We start from the raw sequence: 23547 nt of genomic DNA on the forward strand, positions 1-23547 counted from the left end.
ATAATACATGCGTACATCATATCGGCGATGCTGTCAGCATACCACAGCCGTAATGGACCCTTCACCGCCGCCCATCGAGTCTAGAGCACACCAAATGCCCGCTCCACATCCTTGCGCGCTGCCTCCTGACGGCCCGCAAAATATACCTTCTTTTTCTTCTGTTGGGCATCTGATCGTCTTCATAAAGATGGGCCACATAGGGTATATCCCATCAGCCAAATAATAGTCCATGTTGTGCTGGTTGCTGTTGGCGACAAAATTGATGGCCGGACCGACGCCCATGCACTGGTCGTTGAAAAGGGGCGACGACTGGAGGACGTTGATGTCGTTGTTTGACCCGGCTACTCCAAAATAGGCATGCCAAATCCACAGCCGGTAGTCAGCTACCGCTTCAAGGATCATCGTGGGATTCTTGCCCTTGAAACCCGTAGTGTACACCCCTTTCCAGGCAGCGGGGCAGTTCTTCCACTCCCAATGCATACAATCTATGCTGCCTAGTATCCCCGGAAACTCGTGCTACGACTGGAGGACGTTGATGTCGTTGTTCGACCCGGCTACTCCAAAATAGGCATGCCAAATCCACAGCCGGTAGTCAGCTACCGCTTCAAGGATCATCGTGGGATTCTTGCCCTTGAAACCCATAGTGTACACCTCTTTCCAGGCAGCGGGGCAGTTCTTCCACTCCCAATGCATACAATCTATGCTGCCTAGCATCCCCGGAAACCCGTGCTAAGTCCCGTGCATATCCAGCAGAGCCTGACAATCTTCGGGGGTAGGCTTTCGAAGAAACCTATCCCCGAATATCTCCCTAACGCCCTGACAAAAATACTTTAGGCAATCACGGGCAGTCGTCTCGCCGATGTGGAGGTACTAATCGAACATGTCAGTCGCGCCTCCGTATGCCAACTGCCTGATTGCGGCAGTGCACTTCTGAATTGGAGTGTGGCCGGGTTTACCAGCCACATCCTCCCGCACCCTGAAATACCCGTATCGACGCTCTAAAGTGCCCACGATACGCAGAAAGAGCGGACGATGCATCCTAAAACGTCGCCGAAACATGTTCTCCCCAAATCGTGGCTCCGAAGCGAAGTAATCCTCGTACAACCGACGGTGTGCAGCGAGGTGGTCCCGGGGTACTATAGATCGACGATGGATGGGTCGAGGTACCGCCGGCGCCAAGGCCGCCTGTATCTCCCTCTCCGCTGCCTCCCGCACACGTGCATGAATTCGCCTCATTATGTCATCATACCCCCCATCACTACCACCCGCACTGCTACCGCCCGCACCAAAGCCACTACCAGCCATTCTGGATATATAAAAGAAACGTAGAGAGAGAGATACTCGTTAATACAAGTGGTGCGAATGAAATGAAGTTCAACGAGCCGTATTTATAGAATTTTAAAAAATATATATAAAATAATCGGGACGTCCGTGGGGTCAACGCAATGGCGGACGTCCGCAAGGACGTCGCAACGGATGTCCCGGGAACGCCGCTGAACTCCGATGTCTGCAGCGGACGTCCATATCCGCGTCACCGCTGCGCAATGGCGGACGTCCCGCGCAGAACTCCGGCACGCCGGCCGGACGTCCGCCATTGTGGATGCTCTAAGATTTACTTTAAAAATAGTTCATCTTTAATACTATTTAACTAAATATATTTAATTGGATAGCCCAAAAGCCCAACTTTTAAGTCCATTTAAAACCTAATGAAAAAAATGAGCTGTCGTCGTCTTCATCTTATTCTTCTTCCCCATTTTTCTGTTTCTGCATATCTCTCATCTCTCTGTCTTCGTCGAACAGTATCGCCTCTCAATCGCCTTGCTTCGCTGCCCGACTGCAAATGCCGCCGCTTGCCTCTCTGCCTCGCTGTGGTCTCTCATTAGTCATCAGGTTTGGTTTGATAGCCAAACTCAATTAAGTGGACCATTTTTTTTAATAATTTCTGCCTTTCAAATTAGTAGTATATATTTGTAAAAGAAATAAAGAAAATAATTACACATTCAGCTCTTTCCTCCAAAAAGGGTATTATAGTCTTTTCAACCAACTGTCCCTTTTTATTAGTATAGATAAGACTATTTTGGTCTATTAAGTAAAACAAATCCATTTCTACTTTTTGAATTTTTTTTATTATACATGGTAAAACTACTACCTCCATTTCATAATAAGAGTCACATTTTGTGTGGGCACAGAAAGAAATGTAAAGAAAGTGGGTTGAATAAGTTAGTTAACTATGAGTCCCACTTATATATATTATTTTTATTTGAATTAAATATGAGTGAAATAAGTTGGTAGAATATGGGGCCTATTTACCATTTATGGTAAAAATGAAATGTGACTCTTATTGTGGGACGGACAGAAATGACAGAATGTGACTCTTATTATAGGGCGGAGGTAGTAATACATGATTGCATTATTCATTAATACTCCTTCAGTTCCGCAATAGTATAGTCTTTTCATTTTTTGCACTCGTTTTAGAAAAATGATAGTAATAAATAGTTAAAGTGGAGAAAAAATAAAGTAAGAGACATAATAATGTAAATAAGACTCTTATTTACCTTATTTTGTCACTTACTTTATTTTCTCTTTATTTTAATTATTTATTATTATCATTTTTTCAAAATGAGTGTAGAAAATGAAACGACTCAATTACCGTGGAACTGAGGAAGTAGTAAGTATTTCACTTTTCCTTATTCTCATTAAAATATTACTCCTATTAATTTCACATCAAAATTTTGAACATTCTAAATCTTCTGTTAACCGTATTGTTGCAAATATTTCAAATGTCGCATCAAGTAGTTTGCTACCACTAAATCTTATCATGGGTAGGCTAAGATAGTAGAGATTAAGCAAAATCATTTCTGATTTCTAACATTACTTTTCAAAATTTGAATAATGGTGCAAAAAAGATTAAATGTTTTCATGATTTTTCAATACAAATAATCATGGTAAAATAGGAAGGATAAAATGTCCAACGAACTAAGTTAATAACGATGTTGTGGCTGGGTCGGTCGGTTCGGTTAGAACCGATCCGACAACACGGTTAACCGAGACCAAAAGTAACCGAGATAGAAGCACCGGGACCGAAACCGAATTGGCCACGGTTCGGTTCCTAACCGAATAGGTTCCGGTTAACCGAACTGGAACCGAATTAAAATAAATAAAATTATGCGGTTCATAGGTATCGATCCTTGTACATTGCATACGAAAAATTACCACCATAGCCACTACTTGCGCTACATTGCGTAATTCAGTTCTAATCGGTTCTAACCGATTGGACCCGAACCGATAACCGATAGACGCATTACTTTTGGAACCGAATCGAACCGACTAACCGATGACCGAATTACCCGCCCTAAACAATACTAACTAAGCACAATCTAAACTTCAATTTAGCTAAAAATATTTGCTATTACAAAAATCAGTGAAAATTGCACATTTTTGTAAATAAATTTTAAAAAATAAACCTATACTTGTTCTAGAAGGCAGACGAAAGTACGAAACCGACACCAAGTCCGAATTTATCTTCTTCACCAAGAAAGTACCTATCATAAAACTCAGACCCTGATTCGTAGGTGGAGAATAATCAACATAGAAACCAAGGATTTGTATTGATTTCTCTCGCATTCATCTCAATATTTGATCGAGTTGGTATGCCCCTTTCGGTGTTTAAGTTTTCTTCTTCCTATGTGTTTGGTTAAATGTTTGTATGGATTCTTATGCATTGATTTCTCCATTTTCAGGCCGGGATTGTTTCGTGCGGGTATTTTTGCATTTCTTATATTATGGTAATTTCATGCGCATCTTCGGCAAATTTCCCGCGAATTCGAGCTTATTGCTTTGTTTCGTTTGTTATTAATCTGTTGTAGGAAATGTTTGAGATTGGGGTTAGGGTTTTAAATTTTGTTCTTTAATTCGATAATCGTATCTTGATTTTGGGCCGTTCCTCTGAGATTATATGCACCTTGTTAAGGTGTGGTAATTGGTAAATGCTTATTGGATTGAATTTTCCCATTTATGATCTCGATTTCTGCATTTTAAGTTTCTGGTTTGTTCATCGAGAATGAAGCATTTTGTGCGACACATTTCGATTTAATACAAAGTATAATTGAAAAGCAATTTTAAAAATTTACCTTGCTGAGCTAGCTTTGTTACATTTCTCAACTTGGATAAGATGGCTGAGCTTTTCTATAAGCAGAGAATGACCATGAACAAATTTGCTCTGCTTAATGCAGAAGTTGCTCTTGTTTTGCTGCACATTGCAATATTTAGACCAATTTAGAAAGTTCTTCACCTTTTCAATGCAAAAGTTGCTCTTCTTTTGATGCGAACATTGCAACATTTTGGCTAATTTAGAATATTGCTTACTTCTTTACACTCATTTTTCAAAATCAAGTCTTGATCTTCATCAATCCAAAAGTTGGTCTTGCTTTTTGATGCCAACATTGCAACATGTAGGGTAATTTAGAAAGGCATTTAATTCTTTACACTCACTCATCAAAATCAAGTCTTTATCATCCTCCCACCCCCAATTTGCAGGCATCCGTAGCAGTAGCAGGGGCTGCAGTTGGAGCTAGTGCTCTAGGTGCTAGATACTTGCTAAGGGCATGGCAAGCATTCAAATCCAACCCACGGGCCCGTAATTTTTACCACGGGGGATTTCAACAGGCCATGAACAGGCGAGAGGCCGCATTGATTCTTGGAGTGAGGTAAAAAATATGTTTCTTCTCTAGCTTCTGATCTAGCCATGTTGAGGTTTCTTTGTTTTAATGAAAGATGGGATCTCTATATCTGATATCCGGCTTTATCCGTTAAGGGAGCACGTCGCCTTGGAAAAGATCAAAGAGGCTCATAGAAGAGTGATGGTAGCAAACCACCCTGATGCTGGGGGCAGCCATTACCTTGCTTCAAAGATCAATGAAGCTAAAGATATCTTGTTGAAGAAATCGAAGGCGTCGGATTCTGCATTCTGATGGAATCTGCCATGACATGGAGAAATGCTCTCTGTGACGCCATTTTTTGTGCTGATTGATAATTGGCAATTGATTTTGTTTTGGTAGTTTGACAGCTATCAGTTTGTGATGTGGAGATGTTGCTGAAGAGTAGAAGATGTATGGGAAATTTTTTGTTGGTTTGTATTGATAGAATGTGTAGGAGTTATTTATGCAGCTAAGAACGTTGTATTTTCTCTTTACTGTTTGGTTTATATTTCTGTGATTACTCATTCAAGGTGATCAATGAAAAATATTTATGTACAATCTTTCACTAATTGCAATTTTTACCTGAATTTTAAAAATGTGGCAATTGTGTCATTATTTTTTTCATTTATTGTAAAATGAACATTGAATTTTATTTTATAATTATAAAATAAATGATTTGTATATTAACTGACACTTAAAACACCCAGTCTATTGGCACAAGTGATAAATAATTAAATACTACTCCTGTAACACTGACTCTATTAATTAAATAATTTTCTTTTGATTTGTTCCAACTAAAACGATTTGTTTCTAAAATTTGATACTCTCCACACCACACTCCACATTGCTATTTTTACTTTATTTTTTCTCTCAATTAATTACTCCATTTTTCTACGTAGTATATAAGCAACACTATTTAAAATTTCTTAATGTCCAAAAAGGAGAATGAAGAAGACAAGCTTCTCTCACACACACTAACAGAAAACGGCACACACACATAGGATGATAGGAAGCTACAAGGCTACTAATCAGCCGCTTCTTCAATTCAGCGCCGTCGCGTGGTCCATCATCTATCATCTCCGTCAACACCACCACCAAATTCAGCTCGTTTAAATGGAGCCCTCATCCCCACCAAATCGCCATATCCGACCGTGACAATTCAATCGATCAAATCTAAGGTTTCAATGGAGGATTCTATGCCCGAGCCCCCTTTCGAGTTTCTTTCAAGGAAGCCCTACATGCCTCCTTTATGGGCAACCCACCTCAATCCAATTCCTTCCCACATCTTCTCCCTCGGCCATGTATGTTCGCTTTTTTGCATTTGATTTTACTTGCCTTGCATTAATTGATTTTCATTTTTCGTGTTTTCGTAGTTTCCGACTCCAATTCACAAGTGGAACCTTCCTAATTTGCCCAAGGGCACCGAGGTTTATATCAAGGTAGCCGTATTTCTTGATTATTGATTATAATTGAGTCAATTATTGTGTTATTGTAGTTTGATTGTGTGTTTGAGGGATGGAAATTTTATTCGAGTTGAGAGATGTGGTGGTTTTGAATGATTTGATCATTCTGTATTGTGGTTCTACCTGGATACCTGTATGCTTGTTTTCGATACGGTGGCTGGTTAAGTCAATGTACGAATTTGTGGAGGAAAGGTTGTAGTCGATCTGGTTACCGAAGCACATAGATGAGTAGGTGGTTTTAGAGAAAGAATAGAGGCTTGTGAAGTCTAGATTTTGCTGGCTGAATAGAGAGCAGTGAATTTCGAACAATTTGATTAGACTGGACCTCCTAAAAGAACTTCTCGACAACTAGAGTAGATAGATGTAGTGGTTTTAAATGATTTGATCATTTTGTAGTGTGGTTCTACCTGGCTATATGCTTGTTTTCCTTTTGGTGGCTAGTTAAGTAGAATGTGCGACTTTGTGGGGGAACGGTTGTAGCCGAGCTGGTAACCGAAGCACATAGATGAAGGGGTAGCATTAGAGAAAGAATAGAGGCTTGTAAAGTCTAGATTTTGTTGGCTGAATAGAGAGATGTAGTGATTCTCGAACGATTTTAGTAGTGTGGACCGTCTGAATCACTTCTCGAGAACCAGAGCGAGAGAAGAAATGAAGATACACTTTTATACTCACTAAAGAAACATAGTACTACTAGTTAAAAAATCCCCAATCAACTTCAGCTCTTAATCTCCCCTGTTTGAAAGGGGCAGAAATGATAGTCATTTATGCCTTTGGATAATTGGATTTTGCTCTAGCATCTTGAGGGATGATGTTAACATGAAAATTGCAAGCTCTCTGAAACCATTAGAATGAATTTATTGTTATTCAGCTGTCTTTAGTTGGGATATCTGCTCAAACTTGATGTTACCCTGTGACTGATGTGGTGGTTTGTGATTCTTGTTATCCTGGTTGATTGTTTTGATTTGAAACTTCGAGCATTCCAGATGGGATTATTTAATAATCTGCTTTCTGATTTATGAAATTTGCTGTTAGCGCGATGATCTTTCAGGAATGCAATTGAGTGGTAACAAAGTCAGGAAACTCGAATTCTTGCTGGCTGAGGCGGTGGCGCAGGGTGCTGATTGCATTATTACTATTGGAGGGATACAGAGCAATCACTGCCGAGCCACTGCTGTGGCTGCCAAGTATTTGAATCTCGGCTGTTATCTTATACTGTTCACTTCTGAGGTATTGATCACACGTTCACACCTTTTCATCTACTAAGAACAATGTGTGTCTTCAACGTTGATTCTCTTCCCGCTACTTTTTGTGCAGAAGCTTGTAGACAAAGATCCTGGATTGACAGGGAATCTCTTAGTCGAACGTTTGGTTGGAGCACATGTAGATCTTATTTCGAAGGAAGAGTATGCTAGCATTGGGGGTGTAGTATGTCTATCACATTCTTCATTGTTTGTTTGCTTTCTTGACCAGACGATTTTCTTCAAGTCTTACGTTTCTTTTTTTCGTTTCTGTCATCAGGCTCTCACCAACATACTGAAAGAAAGGCTGTTGAGCGAAGGCAGAAAGCCTTATGTGATTCCCGGGGGTGGTTCGAATTCCTTGGGAACTTGGTAAAATATTGCAGGAAGCAAACTCTTTTATTCTTACCATGACTTGATTTCCCTATTGTTGCTTTTCATTTATATTTGGTCTAGAGCAACGTACGAGAACTTGTGATGGTGATAATGTTGCAAGCAATTAACATAACAGTATTTTCTTTGCAGGGGCTATGTCGAAGCAGTTAGAGAGATCCAAGAACAGCTTGGAAAAGGGAGCGGTGGAATAACATTTGACGACATAGTCGCAGCATGTGGAAGGTCTAAACCCGAGTTATGACACCTCTAGTTGTTTTCTAATCGTGTGAAAGTAACTACTGAGACGTGCACACGTGTCATTGATTTACAGCGGAGGCACGATTGCTGGCTTAGCACTCGGGACATGGCTGAGTGGCTCGGCCACTAAAGTACGTAATCTTGTTCACTCTAAATTTAAAAGGTGGAGTTTTGACTGAAATTTGAAATGCTGACGTGATTGATGAAAGCTTTGGAGTTTTGACTGAAATTGGAAATGCAGACGTGATTGATGAAAACTTTGGAGTTGTGACCGAAAATTTGGTGTTTATTTTTGAAAATGAACATCTATTTATAGAATACGTAAATGCAGGTACATGCCTATTGTGTAAGCGATGATCCCAACTACTTCTATGACCATGTTGAAGGCCTAACCGATGGACTTCAAGCCGTTGTTAGCTCACGCGACATTGTCAACATACAAAATGTGACTTCTTCCTCAACACTTGGATTGCCATTTTTGTTCAAAACTCTAATTTCTGCTACTTAATTGCACTTTACACAGGCTAAAGGACTTGGCTATGCCATTAATACTACAGAAGAGCTAACTTTCATGCAAGAAATTGCCAAAGCCACCGGTGTTGTTCTCGACCCCGTCTACAGGTATTACCATGTTTGTCACCAGTCTCCTCCTTTTCGACTATAGGACGACCCCGTCTACAGGTATTACCATGTTTGTCACCAGTCTCCTCCTTTTCGACTATAGGACAAAACGGATGTATTGTATAAAATACTGTAAATACACTCACTCCTAGACCAAGAATTCATTCAGCAAAGTGATAAATCTTCGTATGGTTGACAATGGTTCATATTCTTTAGGACTTATTTGAACCACTCCTTTTGATTAAATTCCTCGAGAGACGTTAACTTCCCGTTAATAATCCCTGGTGACATCATTGTTCTTGTGATATATGCAGCGGAAAAGCTGCATACGGGATGATGAGAGACATGGCCGAGAATCCCAGGAAGTGGGAAGGAAGAAAGGTCCTCTTCGTACACACCGGAGGTCTCTTGGGACTATACGAGAAGACCGAGCAGATAGTGCCACTGGTAGGAAACTGGCGTAGGATGGACATCCAGGCGTCCATCCCTCGCCAAGTAGGCACCGGAAAGGTGTCTAGAAACTTCTATAGGCCTATGTGAACATGTAAACTTCCTATCAAGAATAGGTGGAGTCATGATTCTTAATTCTTACCTCTTCTGCTGTACTAATTTGTCTGATTGTATATGTTGCAATGATAATGATATCATAGTTAAAAAAAAATAAACTTTGATGATCCCGTGATACCTAATTGTAATTGTAATGGAAAAAATTTATAATGTATTTTTTGAAAAGGCATCATTTTTCAAATTGAGAGAAATTAACGCTTTTTAGCATATTTAGTACAAGACAATATAATTAGGAATATGAAATTATAGACTATTGATTTGCTATTAAATAAGGAAAAAGTTATCCACCATGACAAGAATAGTCAGAATTCTATAGCCATTTTGTGTATAACTCACTTACAAAATGAATTCCTCACAATTAATTGATAAGAAAAAATATAAGAAATTAAATATCTCATAGTATATGTTTCTTTTTGGAGAGGAAAACACTTTTATAAATGTAAATACGAATCAGTCTTAACGATTTCTTTTTTACATTAAAAATTGACTGAATGTAAATATAGCTCAATTTGGGCCGAGTCATTTACAACACGGATCAAATGCCCAACAACCAAGCGGGCCGGGCCACAACTCCGCCTCCCGCCATTACAGCCATAAACGGAAAACACAATCTCCTTCATTTTTCCTCTGCCGCCAAACCCCCCCCCCCCCCTCTCTCTCTCTCTCACACACACACTCATAATTCAAATCTGCAGCACAAAGAGCCCAAGCAGCGGCGCAGGAGAGCCAATAATGAGCTCTAAGATGAGAAATAAAGTGCAGAAGAAGTTCAGCATGAGGGGTTACAACTCAAATTGGAAGCCCTAACGGAAATCCTTGGATTCATCAGTCAATTCCCTGAAACGGAAGACGAAGCGCTCGATCTCCTCCTAGATGAGCTGCATCACGTCACCTGTAATGTCCGTCCGAGTTTCTACCTCGAGCATCTTTCAGGTTCGTTTTCATAATATTTGACGGTGCGAAGGCCTTTGATTGAACAAGTAATATGCTTATTATGGAATGCATCAACTGTGCTTTCCTAGCTGATCCGACTGCCAATATATGCATCAGCAACCCTCATATATCACTTTTAGTTTGAACAAGTGAACAGTTCGGCGTAAATGACTTGCAGTTGAAAACCTTTGGATTTCCTCCATTAGAGGACCGAGAAAAGTCCCGTGCAATGCTAGCAGGAATTGATTTTTTTGGTGGTGGATCACTTGCAAAAGAGGAAATGGTATTGAAAATCACCGCTGACAGTGACAAATTAGATACTTCCCCAGTTTAGAAAATAGTAATTGGTTCTGTTTCCCTGACATTTGCCTCAGGTTAGACTTGCCGATGTTGAAAGGGGGGCATTTAATGATATGTTTGTGATACTCTCTGATATTTGGGTAGACCATGAGGAGGTAATCATCCTTCTAACCTCATCTTGCTTGCTAAGTGATAAGTTAAATCCAATTTTGTTTTAACTTGTGAATGTGATTTACTAATTGCTTCATCTTCCATACTTAGAGAAGACTATGGAAAAACTTGAAATCATCCTCAGTGGTTATGAGAATGAGAATGTGGTTCCATCTCTTTTTCGTTTTCATGGGAAACTTTTCTTCTCATCCATGTAACCTGTCTTTTAATTCTTACTCTAGCACCAGGTGAGAACACCTGTATTTTATTTATTCTCGATATCAATCATGGTTAACAGAAGCAGTGTGATAGCGGACAAGATTTTCCTGCAGATCAAACTTTGGGAGGCTAGGCAAAATGATTGCAGACCATCAACGTTTAAAAGAACATAGCTGATTTCTTTTCATTCCTGGTCCTGATGATATAGGTAATATAACTTTTCAGATTCTCCAGATGCATATGTAACACGCATAAATGATAAAATACTGTTGTTTTTTAGGACCTTCAAATGCTCTGCCCAGATGCTCATTGCCAAAATACATAATCGAGGAGTTTCAAAATCACATTCCAAATGCTGCATTTATGATTAATCCTTGCAGGTATTTCTTAATGCTTGCTAAAACTGTTTCCTGCTTGACTAAGCTTGAATGTATGCTATCTGAACTCTGATAGCTGTTTTTTCCTATGATCACCCCCATTACACATTTTAGTAAGGTTGAGCTGCTTTGATTATGACTTCTATTAATGGCTGTAGTTTCATATCTCTTTTGATCACTGGTGTTAATATTTTGCTGTGAGCTGAGAAAAATTTCTCTTCTTTTTGGTTGAAAGCAGAATCAAATTTTACACACAAGAAATTGTATTTCTACGTGAAGATATGCTTTACAAAATGCGCAGATCATGTCTGATGCCTCCATTAACTGAAGAAACAAGTGAACCATTTGAGCACATGAGTCTAGTATTCTACACAAGTGCACAACATTTTCCTGTGTTTGTTGATAGGAATCACCTTTAAAGCAACTTGGACACAATTCTATTCTGCAGCTTGTTGCTACCATAGTGCATCAAAGCCATCTTTGCCCTCTGCCCTTGAGCATACAGCCCATCAGTTGGAACTTTGATCACAGTCTTCATTTGTATCCAACTCCACAAACAGTAATTTCCTTCTTTACTTATTAACTTCTGAGGTCAAGTTCGTATAAATTGGTACAAAGCTTTCAATTTTTTAAATTAATGCAGATTATCTTGGGGGACAGAAGTGAGCAGAAGGCATTCAAGTACACTGGAATTACATGCTTTAACCCTGGTTCATTCTCAAATGACTTCGCTTTCGTGGCATATCGACCTTGCTCTCAGGAAGTTGAACTATCAGCTGTGTAAGTATGTATTCCAGAGGTCAAATGCACAAATGGATTCTGAGAACTTAATGTTCCTATTTAACTGGGACATGGCTCTTTGGAAATTTAATTATCACATTTGTAAGGGTTGAGTCTATGTATATGCAGCTACAAAATGATTATTTTCCTGAAAACTTGCTGCAGATATTGTATTGTCCTTATAAGTTAGCAACCTCATTTATATGATTTTCAGTAACTTTTAGTATATGATTAAATATGAATGGTATTTACCCAAATTTGAATAACCTCATAACTACTAGCTAGTGATTTTCAAATATCTGATTGTCAGAGTTCTGAAACCAGATTTATAGGTAATATATTGGGGGTGGACTTCTTCCTATAACTTCCAATATATAGATTACTGAATTTTTTTTATATCATATTAGATAGATGATGCTGAACCTTGGCACCATTTTTGTACATTAGAAAAGGCCCTTAGGCTTATGGCATGAGATTACTGAATTTATCTCTTAATTTGTTCAAATTTTTAACTTCTGTTTCTTTTAAGCTAATTTTTGAAGTAGATATTACTAGTAATACTAAAGAAAATTTTAATCTCAGACTCTCAGTTTGTCTACTGAAAATTCACTTTCATACTCTCTTATCTAACTTATACTTTTAAGTACAATTAACCGATGTGGGTTACATTAACATAAGACAAGAGTCTCGCTTATGGTACCAGAGCTGAAAAGGATTAGAATCGGCATCATACAGAGATGATTGTGCTATATGATAAAAAAAACTTGCATAGTAGTCAGTGCAGTGTACACTCTAAAGCTGATATAACTGAATAAATTATGCTACAAATATTGTAATATTTTCACAAGAACTTCAGATTCAGATCCCCCACTGGACTAAGTTTATTCCTATATTTTCTGAATTTGAAGGAACCAACAAGTGACTCTATGTCATTAATATCAAGTTATCAACAATGAGGATAATACTGCCACATTTTTTAACATGAACATCCAAAAGATTGATATAAAGTATGACTGCATTTTGTCTGGTTGGTAGTTGAATTTTTCGGATTTAAACAGAACCAAGACCCAAAAGGGGTTCAAAGGTGAGAATTTTGAATTTTTCTGATGCTTATATGAAGAAGGTTACATAAGGTGTGTACTTGAAATCGAAAATATGAAAGTGGATTACTGCATGTTGATATTTCAACTAATTAGTTGCATTTTTTCAAGCTATTTGTACTACAGAATACTTTTATTTACCTCGTGCTCTTGAAAAGTATATATAAGTGGAGTAGTCGCATCATTTCGTATATGTTCTGCTTGTGCCATCATTTGATTATTGACTGTGATGAAAGCTGAGATCAGGATTTGCTGAGCACTGGACTTTCTGGTACGTTGGTGGAATATTACGTGTCATGAATCGTGCCGCTTCAAACCCTGGTATGGAGCCTTTTGATTGGAAAACAGACCTTTCTTTCTGTTAGTGGCCTTCTTTCTTTGAGTGATATTGAAGATTCATGTGTTTCTACCTGTTTTTCCAATCTGCTAAAGTTGTTGTGGTGATAAATATAATAAAGTCATTTTATATGCGACAAACTGTATCAATCATCATGGAGTTGTATGGTAGTAGAGATATTCAACACTTGAGCCGAAAGTTGTGGCTTTCTGTGCATTCCTCCAACTCATTGTCGTATGTCTTATGTGAAGTATGTCAAAGACGTTTTGCACACGGCAATGTTTGTCTGAATAGCAGTCGAATCTGAACACATCATTTATGTCCATGGTCTTGCTTTTCCATTGACACTTCTCACCTGCAGTTCAGTTCTCAGTGATACATATACCCTTATTATTAAAAGTTGCTAGTCAATATAGAACAGTTTAAGATGCATTAGAGTTTTTCTTTGGTATAATTACTAGAAAAAGAGTAGTTAGGGATTCAGAGAAAATAGTATGTTCTCAACCAAAGTTAGAAACATTTGAATTGTGTGCGAGTACTAGTGCAAAGGTATTATATTCCATCAAGGTTAGATTATTAATGGAAAGTATCAATATGTCAACAAGGACATCTTACATCCTTGTCTTCACCTACTATCAATTAGATCCAAAAAGTAAGTTGCACTCAAAAGACACCTCCAGTATGACCTCTTAATTAATTAGTTCACTGGTTCGTAAATCCTTTTGAGATAGGTACATGTACTTAGGTTTAGACTATAATTAAGGTGAGATAACTTGAACAAGCAATTCTACTATTTGCTGGTGTGAATATTATTACCAGAACAAGCTTGACCGAAATAGGGAACTTATAATCTGCTTTTATTAACTGCAGTAATATGCCATTAGACAGGTAGCTGAACTCCTCAATTGTTAATTAGGAAAACCTAGTTGAAACGGTTCGTATGTTAGCTTTCATGTGGTGCTGCAGTTGGGAAGTTCTGATAACTTCTTCACTCAGGAATCACTTATTGCCAACTTCGGGTACTAATGAGTCAAATCAGGTGAGATTTAAAGGTTAAGTCTAGCAAAGAAGCAGACAGTATTCCATCCAGGATGTAGACTAATACGAAACCTTATATGATTCGAACTGAAGTGTTTTACATGGATAAGAGATTTGGTTTGATTCATTGTCAATTTGGCTGAACCTCTAGACTTTGAAAATCTGGATCATTTAGGAAGTTAATTTTTGAGAGGTGGATTGTTTGTGTGACTATTATTTACTGCTTGGGATTATAATAATTTACTTATGTGCTGAAATGTAGTAGGTAAAGCTGGTAAACTATATACTGAGTCTTTCACTTAAGAAATGGTTTCAATTTAGTCATACCAATAATCTGTATGGAATGAATGTTTTAGTTATTCAAGTGATTGCTGAAAATTTTGTAGCATTTCTTGCATAAATTCATAAAGATTTTATTATATTGCTTGACTTTTAGGCATTTCTCCAAATATGTTGATAATCATGGTTTCACATGGCTAATTAAACCATATTGCATGATGTCATCAATGTGTAAATTTATATGTAGATTGCATTTACATAATATACTGTGAATATTTATGATCTAAGATACTCTCCTTGAAATTTGTATGATGAGGCTTGTGATAAATTTATTTTGATAAAATTGTGAATAGGTAGACATTTTCTTAGACATAATGTGTTTCTCATCAATTGGTGATCAATATACACCTATATAAATGTTATGTTACGTATCTTAGTTTATGCTAGTGCTTCAGTTTATAAATTTATTTTAATGCCATTAATTTTACAAATTATTTATAAATCAAAGCGTATTTTTATTTTTTTAATAGTTTCAATTAAATATATATAAAATAACAACAGAGCTTTTAATTTTATGTAGTTTGTAAAATTAATAAGGTTAATAACAATTTTCAATGTATTAAAATAAATTATACATATGAAATAAAGTAAATAATACGTATCAAATAGTACTAGTATAAAAAATTAAACAAGGATGGTTTTCATGAATGGATTGTGTTCACATGATTGATGTATGTATATATATTCAAAGTCAGCCCATTTTAGAGATGATATATAAATAATAGAAATACTGAGGATCTGATTGTACAAATGGTGGGCTCGTGATCCGTTTACAGTTGAATACTTTTACAAGAAAATCCATTAATTTCTTAATTAAGGATAAATCAAATAAGAATAAAATATGATAAAGGGGGAAGAAGAAAGGTAGGCCAACAGTCAAAAACAAGTCTTACTTTCCCACTAGGAAAACGTTTCTATTTCGGCAGTTTTAGGATGTTGAGAACTAAGTTTAGTTTCCCTTACAGTTATGTATTGGTATGACAATTCAACTACAGAGGAAAATTAGTTATCACACACCCACACTCTCATTAAAAAAATAATCTTTGTATCTATAATTTAATCTTTTTAATTAAATGACATTTGCTATACATTCATCTAGGTATAATCGTCATTTAAATCATGAAACTTAGTCAAATCCAGGAAAATTTCACAAGGTTTGAAATATTAAATCATAATTTTGTTTCATACCTAAAAGGTGATGCTCAAAATGATATAGTTAGAATAGATTAAGAAAATAGAGAAGGAAAAAAATACTTCATTTAAATTTTTAAAAAAACATTGTTTAATTAGAAAACTTAAGTTTGACAAAAAGTTTGGGACATAAAATGCTACCTATCAACCCTAAATAATTATCAACTAGTCTTTTTGTAGTAAGGGAAAGCAAGCCCTAATTGTTTATTGCATTGCAAGTTTTTTTTATAGGTGCAATGTGTATGTAGCTTAAGTGAAAATACAGAAAATAAATAACAAGTTTACCTTAGTTTGAAAGTTAATTTGAACTAAAGGTTTGATTCCAATATACTACTACTGCCCTAACATTGTTATCTATGATGTGGAGATATCAACTGAATAGTATGTTAACTATATGTATGATTAATTGGAGGCTTTGAAAAATACAAATATTAAAAGTAGTTCTTTTGCAATTATATATAAATATCATACAACACAAAATGGTTGTTAGATAATTAATGTTGTACATTTATTTATTTTGTATAGATGTTCTTTCTATATGTAGGATTGTAAATTGTGTCTAATTCAATCAGTTAGGGTGGACGAGATTTCATTGGACGAACTTGTTGATTATTGTCATTTTGTTGGGAATTTGGTTTGGCATATGTGCATTACTTTATAACTAATTTCTAAAATTATTATGTAGTTATTAGTCAATTTGTTAAATTTAAAACGTAAAATGAAAGAAAACATGCGACAATTTCCTTATCCACCGATATCATATGCCCAATGATTAAATCCAAAAGGTAGTAACGAAATTTGGCCAAAGTTAAAATAAGAAAGGAACATATATATGTATGAAATTAATGTGGGGACTCATCTCATCAAAATATATTTATCTGATATTTTATTTATATATACAAACCCTATATATAATATTTTTTAAACACTATACGACACACACTAGCTATATCAAGAATAAATCATTCATGTTGAAATAAATTAGGTATATAAAATAATGAAAGCATATGCAAATTCAGTAATTGGATATTTTGAAATGAAGATCAGACAAACATCAATTAATTTGAATTTCAATAATCAGTATAAACATAACAAATGTGACTACAAATATAAACATAATACTCCAATAACATATAGTAAATTAAAATTAATTAATACACAATATATATTTCAAGGGATGTAACACATACTACCCTTAAGATTAATTGAATGGACTGGTGACCTGAATATTGATTACTTAATAGTAGAAGTTTATCTATCATTGAAGCAATTATAATACAAAAATGCATAATAGAAATTTCAAATTACCAATAAACAGATTAAATGAATTGGAAATATTACGATGCATGAACGCAATAAGAAGAGTGTTTAATGAAATGCATGTTATACACTAGCAGTTCTGTTACATAATTAATTTAACTAATTTTATTTCATTTAATTAAATACATGTTATACATTAGAAGTTACAAACAAATTCATCACGAGATTACAATTTGATCAGAACCAATTAATTCGGGTAAACTTTTAGTTAGGTTTAGGAAAGCTGGTCAAGACCTAAAACCTTATACATACGTCTTCACTAATTAAGCTCTAACAACAATACCAAACATTTCATTGCTAGTCAATATTGATATTATCAAATTAAATTCATGAACACAAACTTCCACTCCCTTATTTAGGTACAAGCGTGCATTTTTTCGTATAGGTTTGAAATCTAAGATCAAATAAAATTTGACAAGTGTGTAACATCTTATAGTGTTTATTTGTTAATTAATTTGCATATCATATTATAATTAAATAGTGTTGCATGCACAGTTAGAAGGGAAAGACAAACTGCTTTGGTGGGTACATGTAGGTTAGAATTTTTAGAAAAGATGGATGTTGAAAGGAGAACGACATTTACCCCACCAAGCAACCCCATTTCCTTCCTTTCTCTCTCATCAGATATATTTTTAGAGAGAGAATACACCCATATATGCATGTATTTATTTATTGTACAAATGGATTGAAAAATCACAAAATTTGGTAAAATTCCGGTTTGTTTCGTAACTTTCAAAATAAGCCGTAAAACCATGAAGTTTGGATTTATTTGCAATCATCAATCGCAAAAGAACCAGTTATCACCTACGTGTAATATATTGCTAGTGGTTTTCAGTCTAACGACATTGTATTCTTTAGAATTACACTGCATCGTTTAACTCAGCGACATAGACCGACAGACGTCCATATAAAATGCAATTTCACAAAAAAACATCATGGGATAAATGCGAACAAATCCAAACTACGTGTAATGTATTTTTAGTGGTTTTCAACATAACGATATTATTTTCTTTAAAAATAAACCACATCATTTAACTCATCAGTAGAGACGTCCACATATATAGGATTTTTCGGTTGTCATATCAGATACAATTTCACGGGAAAAAAATCCATCGCGTGATAAATCCAAACAAGTCCAAACTTTGTGATTTTTCCACCGATTTTGAAAGTTGCGAGACAAACTAAAATCTGTCCGAAGTTAATAAATATCCTATAGCAAATCATGATTCTCTCTCTAGAGCAAGAATATTATTTGTGTAATTAAGTGGGTTTGTTAGCCTAGATGTTGCATCAACTGGTGGTGCTGGTCTGTCCAAATCCCTCCCACTCTCTAACGGAAAACACTTGTTTATCTAATCCCGTTTCCATTACTTCTCTATCTATATATTCTCTTTTTATTCCCATTTATCATCTTTCCTGTTCATCAATCATCACCATCATCTTTTCTCTCCACACAAACCCTACATATATATGCTCTTCATTTCCTTGTAAAAAAAATTCCCCTTTTGAGTTTTGATTGTTGAGTTTGCAAAAGGGAGAAGAATATTCAATTAGGGCTTGAAAAAAAAGTTTTCTTCCTCGTGCGTGTGTGTATATATTCGTCACCGAAGAAGATGTGTAGTAGAGGCCATTGGAGGCCGGCAGAGGATGAGAAGCTGCGGGAATTAGTTGAAAGATATGGACCTCATAATTGGAACGCCATAGCTGAGAAGCTCCATGGTAGATCAGGTACCTCTCTCTCTCTCTCTCATGCACAGTTCTAGCTAGGGTTTGATAAAATTGATGATAGCAAAAAAAATTTGTTTTGTTATGATATTCTCCCGAGTTGAGCTTTCATACAAAAAATTAATAACAAGATTACTCTTAGTATGTAAATCCATTAATTATAAACGTAAATACAAATCAATACATTGGAGGGTTATTAATCTAATCCATACCGTTCTATAAAGATTTTATCAATTTTATCCCACCAATTTTAGTGATTGTATTGATTTTATCCTATATTTTTCAATATACCAATTAGTTTTCAAGTATTTAAAAAAAATCTAAAAAATAATAAAATAAAATAGTACTTCTGTTTACAACTTATTCCACCATTGGATCAAATTTCAGTTAATGGAAATTGATATACAGGTGTATAAAAATGAGATATGCTATTGTTAAGTTGAAAAACGAATATGTATTTGATAGTAATTATTAAAATTTTATAGATAATTTTTTATAAAATTAAAAGATTGTGAAAAAATTGATAAAACAAATACAAGTCCAGATAGATTTCGATGATTAACCCGTATATGGATCTCCAAACTTCTAACTATATTATGGATCAATTAAAAATTCAAACTCACCCACATTTATATTTCTACACGTATAATCACATGGATTATGATCATGAGAGTGTAAAAAAAATATTGCATTTAGCTTATACTTTACACATTTAGCACAAACTATTCTCACCTGCTCATTTCATAAGGTTTTTATTGAACATTTTTTAAAAAAAATTACATCCTAAATAACACCATAAATGTTACATAGTCATTAATATACCATGCAAATTAAATTCATAATTATCATGTCTAGATATGTTAGATATATAGTCTTCATTATAGCATGCAAATTAAATTCATAAATATTACTCCCAACACAACATACACTAAATATCTTGTTGACACATCTATATCAGGGAAGAGTTGTAGGCTGAGGTGGTTCAATCAATTGGATCCAAGAATCAACCGCAGCCCCTTCACGGAGGAGGAGGAGGAGCGCCTCCTCGCCTGCCACCGGATTCACGGAAACCGGTGGGCCATAATAGCCCGGGTTTTCCCAGGGCGCACTGATAACGCCGTGAAAAATCACTGGCATGTAATCATGGCTAGAAAGTGCAGGGAGAGATCGAAAATATACGAGAAACGAGCTTTGAGAAACGACCGAGAGTCGTTGTCTTCAGCGAAGATTGATAATGGCAACATTTTATCAATTTGCAGAGGCAAAAATATGAGCTTTAGCCCTCTAATGGAGAATTTCCAAGAGAGATATAATTTGCAGGTTGTAGGGTGGAATCAGCCTCAATTTTGTGACACACCAATTACTAGAATGAAGAGTGATGAAGGTAATTTATTTACTCAATTACTACATATTCTTAGACTTTTTTAAAAGAAATATAAGTTGACCATTTTTAAATACTCCCTCATACTCATGCAAAATAGTTTATTCTTGTTCAATTCGTCCCAAAATTAAGAAATTATATACCCATTTATAAAATTTATTCTAATATTTGTTGTAGGTATATTGAAATCTGTGTAAGATATATACAATAATTAATAAATTTTTTGAACAATTTTTTCTATTTACATTTGCAGAAGCATGAAATTGAATATGAATAATCCATTTATTTTCTAACTTCATTAAATGGTATCCTTTAAATATCATAGTCACTAATTCATCAAGTTCTTGATCAATGCAGAAAGGAGCAAAGGAGTGGAGTTCTACAACTTTCTCCAAATCAATACTGACTCAAATAGAAGTGAGGTTATAGACAACGCAAGGAAAGAGAAGCAAGGCGACGACGGCGACAAAGAAGAAGAAGAAGTTGATCAGAAAGAGGCTTCATTCCAACGAAACGAAGCCTCTTCTTCTCCACCATTTATTGATTTCTTATCGGTGGGAAACTCTTCTTGATTCGTAGAGAGAAGCAGCTTAAGAAACATGAATCTTTCTATATAAGGGTTTTAATTAAGTGGATCATACTTTGCAAAAGTAGCTTAATTTCAATGATCCATATATCAAAATAGAGTCTTTGAATGTATGTGTGCATTAACAAATTGAAGTGTTTTTTATGCATGTGAATGAAAAATCCAGTATGTAATTTGCATGATTTATTATGTCAATGAGAAAAGCAACGTATACACGTAGTATTAATTTCTCAAGCTAAAACTTAATATTGTAATGACTTAATAATGTCGTTTACATAATTGTTAGTATTATTTTCGAGCAAACTCCATCTTTTTAATGCATATAGAGGGAAAATTTTACTAAGTATATATTTTGTTTGAAATGGCCTCTAAACTTGATCCAATTGTGGTATTTACTTATTTATATAATCCACGTTAAATATGCAAATAAGATTTTGGAGTATCCAATATAACAAATAGTATTGAGATAAACAGATTCCTTTTCATTTTATTATTTTCTTAATTGGGTTTATGGGCCTTAAAATCCACATTTATGCAGGCCCATATATAATTTTCTAGAGGAACAATTCTTGGGCCCGGCCCGTGTTGAGGAAATTGGTTGATTAAGTTTTCTTTTAGTTTATGGAGTAATTGATAGTTTTAGTACAATAGGCTTGTATTATTCACATCTTTATTAAGAGAGATATAAATATTGAGATATTATAATAAATAAAATTGAAAAAATTGCATCTCCTAAAAGTATTTGATGTAACTACCAATATTTTATTGTATATTCCAACCATCATTATATGCATAGGAAAAGGAAGATTGATGATGATGAAAAGAGCAAATCTAAAGTGAAAATAAAGTCTACATTAAATTCCCTTACCACACATACAACAAATATTGTGCACGAACGCCGAAAGTGTATACCGTGGTAGGGAAGAGAATATACAATTTAATTCGAGTGAAGACATACACAAATGATACTACTCGATAAAAATATTTTTAAGCATATGATTATCTTTTTCATAATTTATAATAATGTTTCTTTTATAATTATATATTCCTATTTTATATTAAAGTAAGGTTTTGTTGAAAGTTAAACAAAATAAAATCGCACAATGTGAATTAGCACAACATCTGTTTTAAATACCTTAGCAAACAACAAAAATTGCCAAATAAGTTAGGAGTATAATATGATATCGGATACTACCTCCATCTAGCATATATAGGATTTTCGATTTAGAAGTGTAATAAATTAATAACTATGACGATTTTGACTTAAAACTATGATTGATCATTATTTATTTCTTGATTTTTTTTCAACAAAATCTTCACTATGAATAACACACCAATTACAAAGGGATTTACTGAAAATAAAATACAATGCCCGTTGACTAGTATTTCTAGGTTATCCATGGTAATACCGTGCTCCAATGGATAAATTGATTTTACCTACATATTATATTTTTTTTATAGTGCTTTATCCCAAAATATACTATTATAAAATTAGAAAATAGAAAAAGTAAAAAATTGTAGCCTATAATTGAGAGACAGCGATCCCACCCACTTCAATAGCAACTGCACTAACGAAATTTACTGATTATTAAATGGATCAAAATCTTAGGTAAGTAAAGCAAAAAGTGGGTTATATTGTACCCATAAAGTGTGCCATTTCTTTGCGGCAAGATCTGCCCCTCCGTTGCCAACTGCGCTACGCCCCTGCGGGCAAAGTGTGCCATTTCTTATTTGAAGCTTAGATATGCTTGACCATAATAATGATTTCATGTTCAATATGTCATATTTGTCATTCACACTCACAATAAATAAATAAATAAATAAATACAAAACAATAGTACCCCCCACCCCCACACACACACAGAGTCCATAATTATTAACCCCATGCTCATGTTGGTATGTCCCTCTTGGCATGCCACTATATGCACTTTTTGTACCCTAAATTAAAAAAACGTGACAAAGTTGAAAATTTAGAGGAGGCAAAGATAATAAGTAATGTCTAGCAATGTAGAGGAAAGAAAGATTCCTCAAGTCTAAATAAAATGCTCCCATTTTATATGGACAAACAACGTGCTTGATCTCAACACGATCCTTGTCCAAATTAATCAAATAATGAAATGAACCATGAATTGTGACATCCACCTCCAATTTCTAGTGATCAAGGTTCTATTCAAAGTAATTAAAAATAGAAATATTGCAAATTGGGGACCAAAGTTGAAAGATTATCGACACTTCTAATGCTCGAAATCAAAATTGTCATGCCTTTTAGTAGTGGAAAACCACATTTTTTTATGTGTCGTTCAATTCACATAGTATTGTGAAGACAATTAGCTGGAAAATAAACTTAAATTGTCGGTTGAGTTGAAATGAGAACATTTATTACGAAGTTAAATCATCCTTTTAGAATAGTCTAATTGGTGGAGGGAGTAATCTCGTAATTAAATAATTCAATTCAATAAATTTAATCAGCACCTTTTAATTAAATAGCTTCATTAGGACTAGTATTTAAGAAAAACGAGTGTAAAGTTAAATAAATACTAAGAGTATTAGAT

At 35.2% G+C, this 23547-nt stretch overlaps 3 protein-coding genes and 1 pseudogene across 4 annotated transcripts; all 4 read left to right on the forward strand.

Moving 5' to 3' along the window:
- The first annotated feature begins 3505 nt into the window (after nucleotides 1-3505).
- LOC121765646 (mitochondrial import inner membrane translocase subunit TIM14-2-like) lies at nucleotides 3506-5255 on the forward strand. Its single transcript, XM_042161847.1, has 4 exons — nucleotides 3506-3648; nucleotides 3741-3785; nucleotides 4537-4706; nucleotides 4814-5255. Exons 2-4 carry the CDS (start codon nucleotides 3783-3785, stop codon nucleotides 4968-4970), a joined length of 330 nt encoding a protein of 109 aa, XP_042017781.1. The 5' UTR covers nucleotides 3506-3648; nucleotides 3741-3782; the 3' UTR covers nucleotides 4971-5255.
- A 395-nt stretch (nucleotides 5256-5650) lies between these two features.
- LOC121766169 (putative D-cysteine desulfhydrase 1, mitochondrial) lies at nucleotides 5651-9341 on the forward strand. Of its 2 annotated transcripts, none has more exons than XM_042162521.1 (10): nucleotides 5651-5998; nucleotides 6071-6136; nucleotides 7193-7387; nucleotides 7475-7585; nucleotides 7679-7770; nucleotides 7924-8016; nucleotides 8105-8162; nucleotides 8363-8476; nucleotides 8555-8652; nucleotides 8967-9341. In XM_042162521.1, the coding sequence occupies exons 1-10, from the start codon at nucleotides 5882-5884 to the stop codon at nucleotides 9190-9192; spliced, it is 1170 nt and encodes a 389-aa protein (XP_042018455.1). In that variant the 5' UTR covers nucleotides 5651-5881; the 3' UTR covers nucleotides 9193-9341. The 2 variants fall into 2 exon arrangements, with proteins under 2 accessions (XP_042018455.1, XP_042018456.1); XM_042162522.1 differs by having other exon boundaries at nucleotides 8555-8712; nucleotides 8967-9095.
- Nucleotides 9342-9871: 530 nt separating this feature from the next.
- On the forward strand, nucleotides 9872-12235 carry LOC121763487 (annotated as a pseudogene).
- A 6364-nt stretch (nucleotides 12236-18599) lies between these two features.
- Nucleotides 18600-21216, forward strand: LOC121763857 (transcription factor MYB52-like). Its single transcript, XM_042159947.1, has 3 exons — nucleotides 18600-19031; nucleotides 19987-20412; nucleotides 20767-21216. Exons 1-3 carry the CDS (start codon nucleotides 18917-18919, stop codon nucleotides 20979-20981), a joined length of 756 nt encoding a protein of 251 aa, XP_042015881.1. The 5' UTR covers nucleotides 18600-18916; the 3' UTR covers nucleotides 20982-21216.
- The last annotated feature ends 2331 nt before the right edge of the window (nucleotides 21217-23547 follow it).

This window comes from Salvia splendens, chromosome 14 (genome assembly GCF_004379255.2).
Source record: "Salvia splendens isolate huo1 chromosome 14, SspV2, whole genome shotgun sequence".
In the NCBI taxonomy this organism is placed as follows: Eukaryota; Viridiplantae; Streptophyta; class Magnoliopsida; order Lamiales; family Lamiaceae; genus Salvia; species Salvia splendens.

Excerpts from the sequence above, each read along its gene's own strand:
- LOC121765646 (XM_042161847.1), top strand. Across the intron at positions 4,707-4,813 it reads GCATTGATTCTTGGAGTGAG|GGAGCACGTCGCCTTGGAAA; the intron begins GTAAAAAATATG and ends TTATCCGTTAAG.
- LOC121766169 (XM_042162521.1), top strand. The coding sequence starts at position 5,882 with ATGGAGGATTCTATGCCCGAGCCCCCTTTCGAGTTTCTTTCAAGGAAG. Across the intron at positions 5,999-6,070 it reads ACATCTTCTCCCTCGGCCAT|TTTCCGACTCCAATTCACAA; the intron begins GTATGTTCGCTT and ends GTGTTTTCGTAG. Across the intron at positions 7,771-7,923 it reads TCGAATTCCTTGGGAACTTG|GGGCTATGTCGAAGCAGTTA; the intron begins GTAAAATATTGC and ends TTTTCTTTGCAG.
- LOC121763857 (XM_042159947.1), top strand. The coding sequence starts at position 18,917 with ATGTGTAGTAGAGGCCATTGGAGGCCGGCAGAGGATGAGAAGCTGCGG. Across the intron at positions 19,032-19,986 it reads GAAGCTCCATGGTAGATCAG|GGAAGAGTTGTAGGCTGAGG; the intron begins GTACCTCTCTCT and ends CATCTATATCAG. Across the intron at positions 20,413-20,766 it reads TAGAATGAAGAGTGATGAAG|AAAGGAGCAAAGGAGTGGAG; the intron begins GTAATTTATTTA and ends TGATCAATGCAG.